This window comes from Ochotona princeps, chromosome 9 (genome assembly GCF_030435755.1).
Source record: "Ochotona princeps isolate mOchPri1 chromosome 9, mOchPri1.hap1, whole genome shotgun sequence".
Taxonomy (NCBI): Eukaryota; Metazoa; Chordata; class Mammalia; order Lagomorpha; family Ochotonidae; genus Ochotona; species Ochotona princeps.
The window spans coordinates 6798747-6811853 of NC_080840.1; the positions used below are offsets into that span (position 1 = coordinate 6798747).

Genomic DNA, 13107 nt, shown 5'->3' on the forward strand with positions numbered 1-13107 from the left:
GGGCCAGTCCTGTGGAGACTGCAGGGAGTCAGGGTCAGAACTGAACGGAGTTCTTGGACACAGTTGGTTTCCAGAGGGTGGAGAATGGGTTGGTGTGGGAGAACAGAGACCATACATTTTGGGTCAGGAGTTTGGTTAGTGACAAACATCTCTCACCCTCACATTTGCCAGTCCAGATGTTAAACAGTTGGCAGCAAGTACTAAACTGGGCAACATCAGGCCCCTATCTCACAAGTTAGGGAAGTAAAGACACTGCATGGGCAATGGCACCTGAGTGTGTAGAGCATGCTCTGTGCTTGGTGACCGGCATGAGAAGGCTGCTGACAGCTGGAGTGCACAGTCACGGAGCAGGGCCCCTGCACACAGAGTCTCCTTGCAGCCTGCAGAGAGGCGCAGTCCCGAGAGCTTGGCATTCCCTTCCCAGATTCCCCTCCTGTATCTGGGGCTGCAGTAGGTTCTTAGCACCTTCACGTAGCAGAGGAAGGGGATTGTGAGGTTTTGATCGGTTTACTTAGAAGTCAAAATCACTCTGTAAACAAACCAAAGACCTCACCTCCCTACAGGCAGTGCCCAGCTCTGGACAGACAGCCAGCCAGCCCTCAGTCTCTTCCAAAAGCAGAAGATCCCAGTGCCCTAGCAGCCTGTTCTGAGGCTCCCTGTGTTCTGGGACACTACTAGAGCAATGTTTTCCCTGAACTTCTACCCAGGCCCCTCTGCTCCCTGGAAGGGGCTGCAAACAGCCACACTGGCACTCGGAGAGGCTTGTGTGACTCTGTGAGTCTGTGCTGAGATTCACAGGATCCTCTGTGCACTTGAACACAGCCATGGACACACTCTCCCTGGTGTCCTCCTCTTGGGAGTTCCCATTGTGCGCCTTTCTCCTCCTAGATTCTGGGTGACTGCTCGGTCCTTTGTTCTAGAAACAGAGTTGGAATAGAAAGTTCATGCTGCAAGCTTCCCTGTGTAGGTCTTCACCAGTGAGGCCCTGAGATCTGGGAAAGCAGGAACCCTGGTTCCCTCATTTCTATACCTGGCTGCCCATCACAGGCAGGCACATGCTGCTACTCTTTCATTCTTCTCCCCTGTGCCTCTGACCAAGCATCACCCCAAGTGCCACTTCTGCATAATCCACCATCAAACACAATTCCTTGCCTCCTCTTCATGCTCTGGAAAAGCACTTCCCTTCCGCCCCCAAAAGATCCTGCAGCACAAGCCATGGGCAGTATGAATCTTCAAACACACAGGGAATGGGCATGGGAAAGCACCCTCTCCTTAGGGGTATAACGTGTTGTAGGCAAAGCACTTCTGAATTGTGTCTGGCATATGCTAAGAGTTTAAGAAGGGTTCCCTTTCTGCCACCTCTTTGTCCTTTGCCAAATGGTCAGCCTTTGGCAAGCAGACTTCTACTCTTTGTATCCCCATGGTGTCTGGCATGTGGTACCTAGTGGTAGCTTCCCAGTAGATCAAACCATGCTTCCAGAGCAAGGCCAAGTTCTAGTTCTGAAATTCATCAGAACTTCTTGATAAAATTTGATGTCTGGTGTTCCACTTTGACTGAGAGGTAAAAACAAGGATCCCGTCCACTCTTCAAGTTTCAGGTCCAGTAGCTCCTCTTCCCTAGCTCATACCCAGATAAGGATGAGAGAAGAGGTCACAGAATTAGCTTCTGTGCTGAGATGTTCCAGCAGTAGTTTTGTCTACTAGAGAATACAGAGTTGGAAGCCAAACCAGTGTTCAGCTCCCAGTTAATGAGTAAGTTTTGGTTCGAATGATCTCACAAATCAAATAATAGTTTGTACATGTCAACAAGATCCAACCGGGAGAACAGTTTAACTATGAAGCCAATCTTTAATGAGGTTCTTTTTCACTGTCTAGTCTGACTTATCTCTATCCCACCCTTTTCTAACGAAGATTATAAAGAGACAGAGACTTTGTCCTACTCAATGGAGAATCACACTACAGCTTGTCACCACAGCTTTCTAACAGCCAGCCTTTCTCTTCTGTTTTAAACCTCTTGCACCAGAGTGGCAATCTGCCATGTGCATCCAAGATATTTCCTACTGGGGCCATGGGTGGAGAATGAGAGATGCACCTCAACTGAATCAGTTTTTCTTCCTCTACTTTCCCACTGAAAGCAGGCAGCACACGGTGTTAGAAGGCTGCCTTCTAGGACATCTCCATGGCTCTAGGTCTGTGAGAGATGGCTGGAGGCAGACCAAGGAGTCAGAGGACAGGAAGGGCTGGAGGAGCTGTCAGCAGACATTCACCATACCCAAGCCAAGTAGACTTCCTGCTAGCTCTTCATGAACACAGCATTTCATGCACAACTCATTCTAGTACTCAGCCCAGTATGCTGTAGTTGATCACACAGGTTCCTGTTCCCCTCTCTAGGTTGCATCTACGTAAAATAATGGCATCTCATTAAACTTAGGATTCTCCATGTCCAGTAAATCTCAGTGCATTCCATAAAACCCCCCAAGCTTTCAGCCTCACCATGTATGGGATTCCACATGAGAGCAGTTCATTTGTGATTAGCAACTCTACTTTAGCCTGTGAGTGTGGCAAAACAGGAATCATTCAGTCCCCAGACCAGCACCAGATAAGGACATAGAGGTTCAAAAAGCTTAAGTCACTGCCCAACGTCATAGAGCAAGTAGATGATGGATGTAGAACTTGGACCCAGAGAATGTTGGGCAGGCAGCCGGGTACACAGCTAGAGCCTGCTGAAGGGAGGCGCAGGCGCCCGAGCATGACCGACACTCAGCCGGAGCTGGTGGCACGAGAACTCCCCTGTGAATCTTCAGAATTTCCTGCCCTGCAGTTTCTGGTCAAAGCTTCCGAGTCCCCAGCATGACCCCAAAGAATACACATTGGAAAAAGTGAGTGGTCTGGGCAGTGAGATGAAGAGAAAGAGAGTGGATGGAGGCGGTGGGGACAATGAACTCTGTGGGTTCATTTCCTTGCCAATGCCTGTAAAGATGCTCTAGCACTCTGGTCTCGTGCCCATTTTGCTTCTGAATAGATAAATTACTCCATAATTTCCCCCAGCTCTTCCATGAGTCATATGAAGATGGAAAAATGACATTATTCAGACTTGGGTGGGGTGAGGAGGTAAAAGGAAGCAGTGACAGGTTAACAGCTAAACACCCAGAGCTTGACCCTAGGATCAGCATCCTATGCAGACACACTCTCCTCCAAGCCCCTGGGACTTAAAGTGAGCAGACTGTAATAGCAGCTTTTTCAAAACATAAACCCAATAAGACTGTATGCTGCATTATACAATCCTAAATTGGTTTTTTGTTTGTTTGTTTGTTTGTTTGTTTGTTTCTTTTGCTACAGTAAGTCAATAACTTAGGATTAAACTAAAAGTCAATGGAGTGATTTCACATCAAGTCACAGGATACTGAAGCCAGATACCAGCGGGAAGATTGTGTTCAACCTGCTAATGATCAACTCCAAAACAACCTGTCCTGCAGTGGAGGAAGCTGGAGGAGACTGGTGGACTCAGGAAGGAGCACCCAGGGCAAGATCTGCCTAGGAGCCTGGGGTGGCCCTTTCAGGTTGGAGGCAGCTCTGGAACAGGAAGCCAAATCACCAAGACTTGGGTCTGTTAGTCTTTGTCTTCTTTAATTTATGAACCAATTGCTTGTTAGTCATCTGAGTTAGGGGAAATCCAGCAGACAGCATGTTGAGCATCCTACTATCCAGCCCCTTAAGGGAAGTACAACATTGAAAAGGGAAGGGGTGGGAGTGCTGTGATGGACGATGTGAAGGATGTGGGGCTCTCCATTGCAGACATCCTAAGACACCTTCTAGATCAGAGTTTGCATGATTCATTTCCAGAGCAAGTACCAAGAAAAGTCCAGCACCTGTCTTACACTGACTCTGAACTGAAGGAGGTCACTGATGGAAGAGACTGCAGACACAGCTCAGCTTTCCCCTTGGAGTCCTAAGATGGGGATTTCAAGCTTTCAGGAGCTGAGGCATCTCTGTGAGCGTGCTTCTGGGACACACATAGAGACATCTAGCCTCCACTTAGTCACCTGCAGTTCCATGAGTCTATCCAAACTGAAACACTCAAAACAGAAGATAGTGCTACAGTGAGTCTCACTCCCTTGCCTACTGATGGAGAAACTGAGCAAATGGTCCAACTTGCTTGGAAACAAACACTCTAGCAGACAGCAGAGCAGAAAAGATCCTGAAGAATGCTCCACGGAGAACAGTGGATTCTGTCACATCCCAAGGCCATTCACTCATTAATTCCTCCATCAGGTTTAAATTGAGATCCCAATATGTGTCAAGGTAGAACCAGCACACTTCAAGGCTCCACTCTGGGCCAACAAACGCTATACCAGGAATTCCTTCTTGCATTGATCCTGTCAAGTGCACTCTGGTTGTATTTATGTCTCTTTCTGAGACTGCAATGGACTACATTATCCTGATTAACTGACAAGATGAGAAAAATATGGGAATTTGGAGGTATTTGTTGGGCTTTCCTATATGCAACAGCACCCTTGCTATTTCTTTGTCTTAGCCCGAGCAAGGCCAAACACCCCCTTAACTTTAAGGTTTGACTACAAAAGAAAAATCACTGATGATTGTGGCACACTGAAGTTGTCCACTCTTCAAACTAAATATCATCCATGGAGCTGACCCATTTTCACTTCAGGAAGCAATTCGGCACCATCTTTCCTTTGAGTCAATGAACAGCCTTCCAGCTGATTAACTTGTGTTAAGCAGAATCAGTTTTTGTTGCTTATAACCACTATATCATGGCTAACATCCTTCCTCACCCAATGCTGGGTTGTGACAGAGACTAGTGAAGAAGGCCACGGAGCTGTAGGGAGGAAGGCACTTACTAGGCTTCTGGTACCAGCCAAAGGGATAGGTGCGGACTTCCGTGTCTGGAGAGCCACAGTCCCAAATACGCCAGGCCCCTCCATTTTCCTCACTGCATGTTTGAAGGCCAAGGCTGTTAAGGATTAAGCATGTCACCTCCCCTCCTGGAAAAAGAAAATGGGGAAAAAAACCCAGCTATGAGCAGGAAGCTAAGTACCAGAAGACACTAGCAGAATGAGAGAAGTTGAGCAAGCTGATTGCTCAGTAGACATGAAGATCAGCCCTGTTCACCTTGAGGAACCAGGGGCCAAGTAAGAGTGCAGTGGAGACTGTGCCCCCCTAGACTGCTGAGGATACAGGGAGGGGGGCCGTCGCCATGATCACCTTTTAACTGGGAAGTATTCAGAAAGCCAAAGCCGGTGCAGCACGGGTCTGTGTCACAGAGTCGCTCACATTCGAAGAACCTGGTGTGAGAAGAGAAATAGCGGTCTGAGAGCTTCTGCAGCTGGCCTTAGGGACTCCGGGGTCATTCCTGCTTCAGGGACCACTTTCTTCATGTCTGCCTAAAACTGAGGCACCGGACCAACACACACTCCAAACAACCTGTCCCCTAGCAATGAGGTCCTTTCTGAAGACAATACTCCTTACTCCTTTCTCAGGAATGTCATCTCACCATGCTTCTTTCCATCACTCAGCCATTCAGCAAACATGTATCCTGTGCTTATCCTGTGCTTATCACATGCCATGCTCCAGGCCAAGCTAACCCAAGGCCTGGTTCTAAACCCTCTTGAATAGAGCACCAGGAGGCTCTGAAGATCAAGTTCATTGGCATGCTTGATAATTTCTATTAACTGACCAGGCATAGTTCAATATTTCTCCTTTCTTAGTAGAATGGATTGAATAATAGGAATTTATCTTAGCTAAGGCTTAGATGTTGTAACCTTCTCATTATCAAAATCCCCAGTCCTTTTGGGTTCTATAAGACTTATTTTTACTTTTGTTTTTATCTTCTGCCTTGTGTCATCTTCTCCATAGAAGTAGAGTGGTCTTAGTAATAGACACTAGAGCTGTGATTAAAACAACTCACCCATTGGAAACAGATTTCTCAGACATGGGTACTTTGCTTCTAATGGAAATCCCCGACACTTTTTGGAATGGCAGGCGCATGTAGAAGTTTTTCACTTTATCTGCCAGTGTAACTATACGAAAGGAGAAAACAAAATGGTGTTATTTAAATAAATAGGCACCTTTGTCCATGAACCTATAAGGCCAAGGGAGCAAAAACACAGAGTGACAGCTTCCAAACACAGAATGTTCAACTTGGGTCACTCTTGGCTGCTATTCCTAATCTGACTAAAATAACAGTAAGGAAATTCCTGTAGTGGCACAAATTCATACATGCGAAGCTAGTAGGAGAGGAGACCATAGCAATAAAATCTGTTAAGCCACAGAGTAGAAAAACTGGCTTAATGAATCCCCAAAAAGACAACTCCATTTTTTTCCCATGGGAGGAACCCAAAAGCAGCTCTAGATTCCTTTCGAAATGCCAGTAAGTGTAGCAATCAGCAAAGCTGGGAGTACAGGTGCCTAAACCAGAAGGAGCTGCTGAGAATCTATGCATGGTACACTTGGTTTACCACATGCCACACCTCTTCTTCCAGCCAGTGCCATCCCCAGCATGGAAAAGGGCAGGAGGCTTACAGAGGGTAGACAGAAGGTCTCTCCCATGCTTCAGGCAGAAAGAATGTCACGAGCAGCACAGTGCAAGTAAGAGATTCTCCCAAGTCAGCCTACATGGTGAACAGTAAGCCTTCCCTACTATCCAACCTTTCCTGGCAACTGTATCACTAGCATCTAGGATTATGGTCCAGGAAAGTTATTGAAAAATTTTTCTGGAGAAAAACCTAAGGGTGGGCTAGCCAATCTGTCCCACAGAGAAACCTACAGTAGACAGGCTGCCACCATGTGCTCAGAGCTTTCCAATCAGCCTGGGGACCTCCTTCATATCAGCGTGAAAAACCAAAAGGCACCTGTAGCTGAGAAAGCCCCAGCAAAGCAGACAGGACCAGAAACAAGGATGGCAACAGGTCAGGAAGATAGAGAGTTACAGGGTGACAAAAACACAGGAAAATAGAAGTGCATCACTGGTGATGTGGTGCAGTGGATTGTGCAAGTGCATATGATGCTGCTGGTATTTCACGTAACAGTACTAGTTGTTGTCTTGGCTTCTGATTGAGCTCTCTGCTAGTGCATCCAAGAAAGCAGCAGAAGTATCTCGGCCCCTGTCACCCCCATGGGAGGCTCAGATGACATTCCAAGTTCTTGGTTTTAAACTGGCCCAATCCTGCATATTGCAGCCATTTAGAGAGTGAACCTACAGCAGGGAGATGTAGGTTCTGCCTGTCAAATAAATAAATAAGTCTTTTTTAAAAGGTATCTGGTTGAGGTCATGTGCGTGGAGCAGGAGGGCACTCCAGAGTGGAGCAGGTGGTAAGGAGGAAGCTTGGATCCCAACCATGAAGACTCCCAGAACTTCACCACAAACTATTAATACGAGCAACAAGGACTACATCCCAACTGCCTAGGAGGCCACAGGGAATTGGATGCCCTCGGAGGCCGAGTACTCTGAGGTCACCCACCCCCAACCGGAGCTTCCGCAGGGGATGGAAGAAGTCCAAACACTACCGTGCAGAAACCAACATCATCGGAAAGACAACCAGAAGCCCTGAGCGGTCCGCACAAACAGAAGAACAATAAACGTCCTTCGGGACCAGGGAGGAGAGCTTTCTCTGGTCCGAGCCTGACTCCAACCTCTGGACCTCCACTCTCCCTCACAATGACCATCGGGATCGCTCTGAAAACCCCTCATAGCAAACAAACAACCATACAAACTAAAAAAACCTAAAATAAATAGACAAACAACAAAAAGTAGAGCTTGGAATCCAACAGGAAGAGCTGGCGCGGATTGGCTCATGCCTCACTGGGTGGGACACAAAGATTAGTCACTCCTCACCATGGTGTTGGGGATTTCCCTGCACAACTCTCCCCCCCCCAAAAAAAATGTTCTGCACCTTAAATGTCGACAAATGTCTTGTTAGAGTTACAAGCCAGTCTAGATTACCCTAAAATCTGCCAAGATCAGCAAAATTATACTTCAACACAACAAATGGCTAAATACTAAAATGAAATAGACACGAGACAGCTGAATGGTACCTTATAGCCATTTTAAGGTATATAGCAGCCGGTCCTGTATATAAACTAAAATTGAAATGTCAATGAGCTAATCATAGGTTGTGGTTAAGAACTTGCTTTTTTTTTTTTTTTTAGCATACTGGTTACTCACAACCATGTCAATTCCATAATGTTGCAAATTGCTGTTGATGTTATATTGGGACTCTTAATTGACTGGGATGATATTCTACCAGCTCTAACTTCAGACCAGAAATGGTCTCCTCAAGAAACTGTTCAACCCATCTGGACAATAAATAGCTGGACTCTACGCTTGGTATACATTTGCAAGGAAAGAATCTTGATTGAATTTGAACTGTAATACTACATCAAGGTGGAGGAATCCACCAGGGGGGAGGGGCGTGGGGAGGGGTGGATTCCCAGAGCCTATGAAACTGTCACATAATGCAAAATAATTAACAATAATAATAATAATAAAGGTATCTTGTTAAAGCCAGTTACTGCTGAGCTCATCTATATTAAGGAGCCAGGTGTGGTTCCCACAGACCCATGCACCTGCAGCAGCTTTTTCTGTTGACACTCCAGAGTAGAATTATTCCCAATGGTTGACTCTAGGCATTTTAAAGCAGTTTTCCACCTTTATAAGGAACATAGATAACTCAATTCTGAGAGGGAGAAATTAGTCTTAATATTTCCAAACTCACAGAACCAGAAGCCTACTGGAAATAACTGATTATCCTACTGAGAAACCTGTAATCGACACACACAGGCTGACACAGAATCCTCCAATGCTCACCTTTCTTCTGGAACAAGGCGTTGGGCCTGTGGGGCAGAACAAGCCTGCAGCCCCAGCTGTTGGATTCTATGATGTCATCACACTCCTGGGCTTCTGGGTAGAGAGTGCAGGTATAGTACAAGGGCTCAGTCTCTGTTACATCCACAAGCCGACAGAAAAGGGGTTCCTGGACACAACCTACAGGTAAAGAGAGCACTGGGTGTTAGTCCTTGGGAGGCCTTCAAGTCCAATGACATCTAGGGGAAAATGCCTTGAAGAGGCTCTTCCTAGGCAAAGTGGAGGCCCAGAACATGATCACATGATGTGGAAGGACTAAGAAAAACACTGGTGTTCTGTTAGCTAGGCAGATGCTGTAAATAAAGGTAGCATCTGAATGGGGTGAGCGATATTTCAGACTTAACACTACAGGAGGTACAGTCAGGATCTACAGGCCAGAGGCGGCGGGGCTATTAAAACTGTGAACGTTCTGAATGATTCACCTGCCCCCTTTGTCACTGGTGTATGTGAGTGGCCAGGAGCAAGGAATATGTTTTATTCATTTGCTTGTTTTTCCTTGTTTTGGTTTCATTTTTTTCATTTCCAAAATCAAACCCAGGACCTAGAATATAATGAACACTCAACAACTGCCTGTTGGGCAAAGGATGGGTGGATGGCTGGGATTGATGGGATGGATAGAACAAATGGATGGGTGGATAGACAAACAAATGAATGGATGACAGATTTTGGGATGAAAATTAAGGTTAACTGTACTGTACAGTTCTTAAAGATAGGAGTTATGTCCTATCTTTCTTCTATTAGAGAATTTCAGAGAATTCATGGAAAACCCTGAAGTAGACACTTAGCTCAAAGGTTGGTGTACCCAGGTTAGAGTTTTGGCTCCACCTTCTAACTCAGGCCCACTGGGACAGCAGTAAAAGCTCAGGTACTAGCTTTCTGTCACCTACATTGGAGGCATGGATTGAATTCCAAGTTCCAGTCCAGGCTTGGCTATTGTGAGCCTTGGAGAAGGATCCAACACATGGAAGTGCTGTGTGTGTATGTGAGCACGTGTGTGTATGTGTGTGTGTCTTTTTCATAAACAAAAAAGGTCATGGAAAAGTAAAATTAAAAGACTACTTTAAAAGTTTTTAAATCCATGAAGTGTTTTATAGCATGCAATTTTCATGAACTTTTTGAAATGTCCTCAGATATCATGTGCTGCACTAAGCATAGTCAACACTGAGTTACGTCACTGGGCTTGGTCTGAGCTGTGTCCTTGGAGTTGTTAAATTTGTCCTTTGATGTCTGACCACATGGTGTAGAAGAAAAAGCATAAGGTCCAAGGATGCTCACGAGAAAGACACCACTGGTTTGCCTGCTGAGCTGAAAATAGGTGTTTGAAAAGCCAGTGCTGTTGACTGGGCAGGAATCGGCTTCCATTGATAACAACTCGGTTAATGTCCACAGGCGAGAAAAGTTCTCCTGTCAAACCTGAAAAAGAGAGACAACATCAACTTCCTCTTCCCTTGTCATCGCAGTAAATATGCAAGAGAAAGTAATGTAGGTAGACAAAAAGAGCCAGAGAGGACCTCTTAAGGCTGTCAGACTAGTTCTGAAGTCAACAGGGCTGAGGACTGGGGAAGGCAGGAAGGGTTCTGAAGGGCCCAGGAAGCCCTGTAATTTTTGGAATTGAGACACCTGGAATATTGATTTGGAAGGCAGGAAGACACCATGGGAGCTCTCTGGCCCCCTTGTGTATTCACGGCCAGACCTTTCCCCATGAGAGTTCTGCCCAGTGTTTCTCCAGCACTGCACCCCTCTGTGCTGATGACAGGACACACACCCCAACATTAGGCAGCAGTGCTGTTCAGCCTGTCTCTTCTTAGCCTTCGTGTTTCTGAATTTTCCTTGTGTCAGGTGTAAATCTCCAGCTCAGAGCTCTAGCTGCCTCCATTCCCTGACATGTTCACCAGTCCGAGAGCTTTTCTCAGTCGGGGATCCACCTGCATTTGAAGCTCATTTCTGATTGCTTGGCGACATGCCAGCAACGTGCAAACACCTCTGGCTCATCCCCATGTCACTGTTCATGCCCACCCCTATATTGACACACAATCATTAAATCTCCCACTTACTCCATGATGCTAATCAGGCTTCAAGGACCAATCACATTCCCTCCAGCTGTGATGTTGTGACTCTCTGAAGAGGTTCCCCAGGGTTGAGGACCTCAGCAACCAGGCCCATAGGGAAAAACTTTAAATCTTGCAAGATTTCTGTCTCTCCAGATGGTAAAACATACATCAGAAGAGCCAGGACATATATGCAGGGTCCCTTAGCTCAGGGCTCTGCAATAAGGGACATTGCACTGCCCATGTGCCTTGGGCTGTGCCTTGTGCTGGGGTACTTCTCAGCAGCCCACCTTCCAAGCTTTGCAAAACAAGGACCTCTGTGTTGAGCTCCCTCACTAACAATAACCAGCAAAGGGGACAAGAGCTTGGTGAGCAACTGACGAGAAGAGAAATTTGTCGCGGGCAGAGATCCAAAAGACCAGTTTGCTTCATGGCCCTTTTGGAAGCTGCCTGGTACCTATTCATACAAGGTCCAGTTCATGTGTCCATTGTGACTGAAACATGCCTGTCCCAAGGTCAGAGCTCAGGGAGAGCACAGACTGCCTCTAAAGGCACAGTTACATTCACTCAACCATATTTGTCCTCAGAGTCCTGGCACAGACGTTCTTACCCAGATCACCTTTGCCCAAGTGTCCCCTGGAAGCCTCTGGAAACTCCTAAGTTCCTCTGGAAAGCCTGACTCCTACAAGCCACCTTGCATCCTCCTTCTACAACACTCCTGCCTTCAGCACCTCTGCCTGTTTTGCCTCTGCCACATAGCTGCACCATGGCTGGCACGAGGCTGTGGAAGCCAAGGACACAGCCTCTGCTCACCATCACCCACAGGATGGATGACTGCGCTGTGTGGTCACTTTATTTTCTCACTGTCTTAGGAAGCACCCAGTTCCTCTTTGTGTCTCCTCAGACTTTGCATGCACTTTAAAGGCAAGGAGGCTGGGACAGGGCTTGCCAGAAGAGGTTGCTCCCATGGCTTCCCAAGGGCTTACCTCAACCGCCCAGACTGATGGCAGTAACTGATACATGAAATTCCTTGATGGGATTTGAATCAGAGAGCTCATTCCCACAGCCTTGAGAAGCACAGTCAGGTGAGTGAGCCCTGGAACTACCCCAGCCCTGGTGCAATGGGATTTCTCCTGCAGGCACCTGATCCTCCTCAGCTGGTTGTGTGATCAGGGAAATGATCCCCTTCAGCTGGTATGAGAAAGGGAAACTCAAGCTGAGTTTTGTCTGGCCACCCTGAGCTGCACCAAGGTGTTGGGCAGAGACCAAGTTCCCCTTCTAGGGAGGAGGGGTCAGGAGCAGCTGTTGTAGGAATCAGGCACATTGGGTCTCTGACAAAGTGTGTGATGGTGACTTTACCAGAATGCTCCCAAGCACCCACAACTTATTCACATTTGCCTTGTCATGAGTGCAGAGTGACCCAAGAAGGACACCACCAAGATTGGGAGTCATGGAAACAAATGCCCTGATCTGGGCAGGAGGGCAGGGTCCTAGAGGGGACTGGGACAAACTACACAGCTGCCCTGGAACTGCAGACAGCTCAGCTCAGCTTGGAGGATAATTACCAAGTGGGAATTGGCAACTGGTGTTGCCAAATTTTTCTGTTTTTTTTTTTTTTTTTCCTAGAGAAGCTGAATAATCTGACTTCTTTTATATAAAATCTCCCAATAGAAAAATATTGAGGAAATAAGAGGTCTGTTCTTCAGTTTGATCAAAACAAAGCCCATCTTCTCTGCTGGACCGGTTAGGTAGACCTCAAGGCACAAGTCCACGTGGTCTGTGCCTGGCAGGTGGCTGGTGTCCCACAAGAACCTGGACTGCAGAGTCAACCGGCCATGGACTGAATTTTGGCACTGCTGCTTACTTAGCCCTAGATGGGTTTGACCAGGGATAACGAAGCACGTTAAGCTCAGAGTGTTCCTTGGCAAAACCAACCAGCAGTTGTAACACTGGGGCAGACAGGTTTCTGTAGCACTGAATCCAAGGCCTGGCACCCAGGCGGCTTAGGGACAGTAGTAAGGGTTGGGGGAGGTGCTCTCTTTTACTTCCTCCTGGGGAGTTTTCAGCCTACACTTGTGTCAGGCAGGAAGGTAATGATGGGCAGCAGATAAATTTGAACTAGAAATTTGTTTGAGAGGCTGATTTGTCAGCTCACTCATACTGGACAAAGATCAGAAA

The 13107-nt window shown here is 46.8% G+C and overlaps 1 protein-coding gene across 1 annotated transcript in view; it reads right to left on the reverse strand.

Moving 5' to 3' along the window:
• Window positions 1-13107, reverse strand: part of TG (thyroglobulin) — a 205445-nt gene that overhangs the window by 116113 nt on the left and 76225 nt on the right. Inside the window, exons 30-34 of the mRNA XM_004580737.2 lie at window positions 10157-10294; window positions 8825-9001; window positions 5927-6038; window positions 5224-5303; window positions 4860-5003 (exon numbers count right to left, since the gene is read on the reverse strand). Coding sequence (XP_004580794.2) covers window positions 4860-5003; window positions 5224-5303; window positions 5927-6038; window positions 8825-9001; window positions 10157-10294 — 651 coding nt within the window. The remainder of the gene's footprint in view (window positions 1-4859; window positions 5004-5223; window positions 5304-5926; window positions 6039-8824; window positions 9002-10156; window positions 10295-13107) is intronic.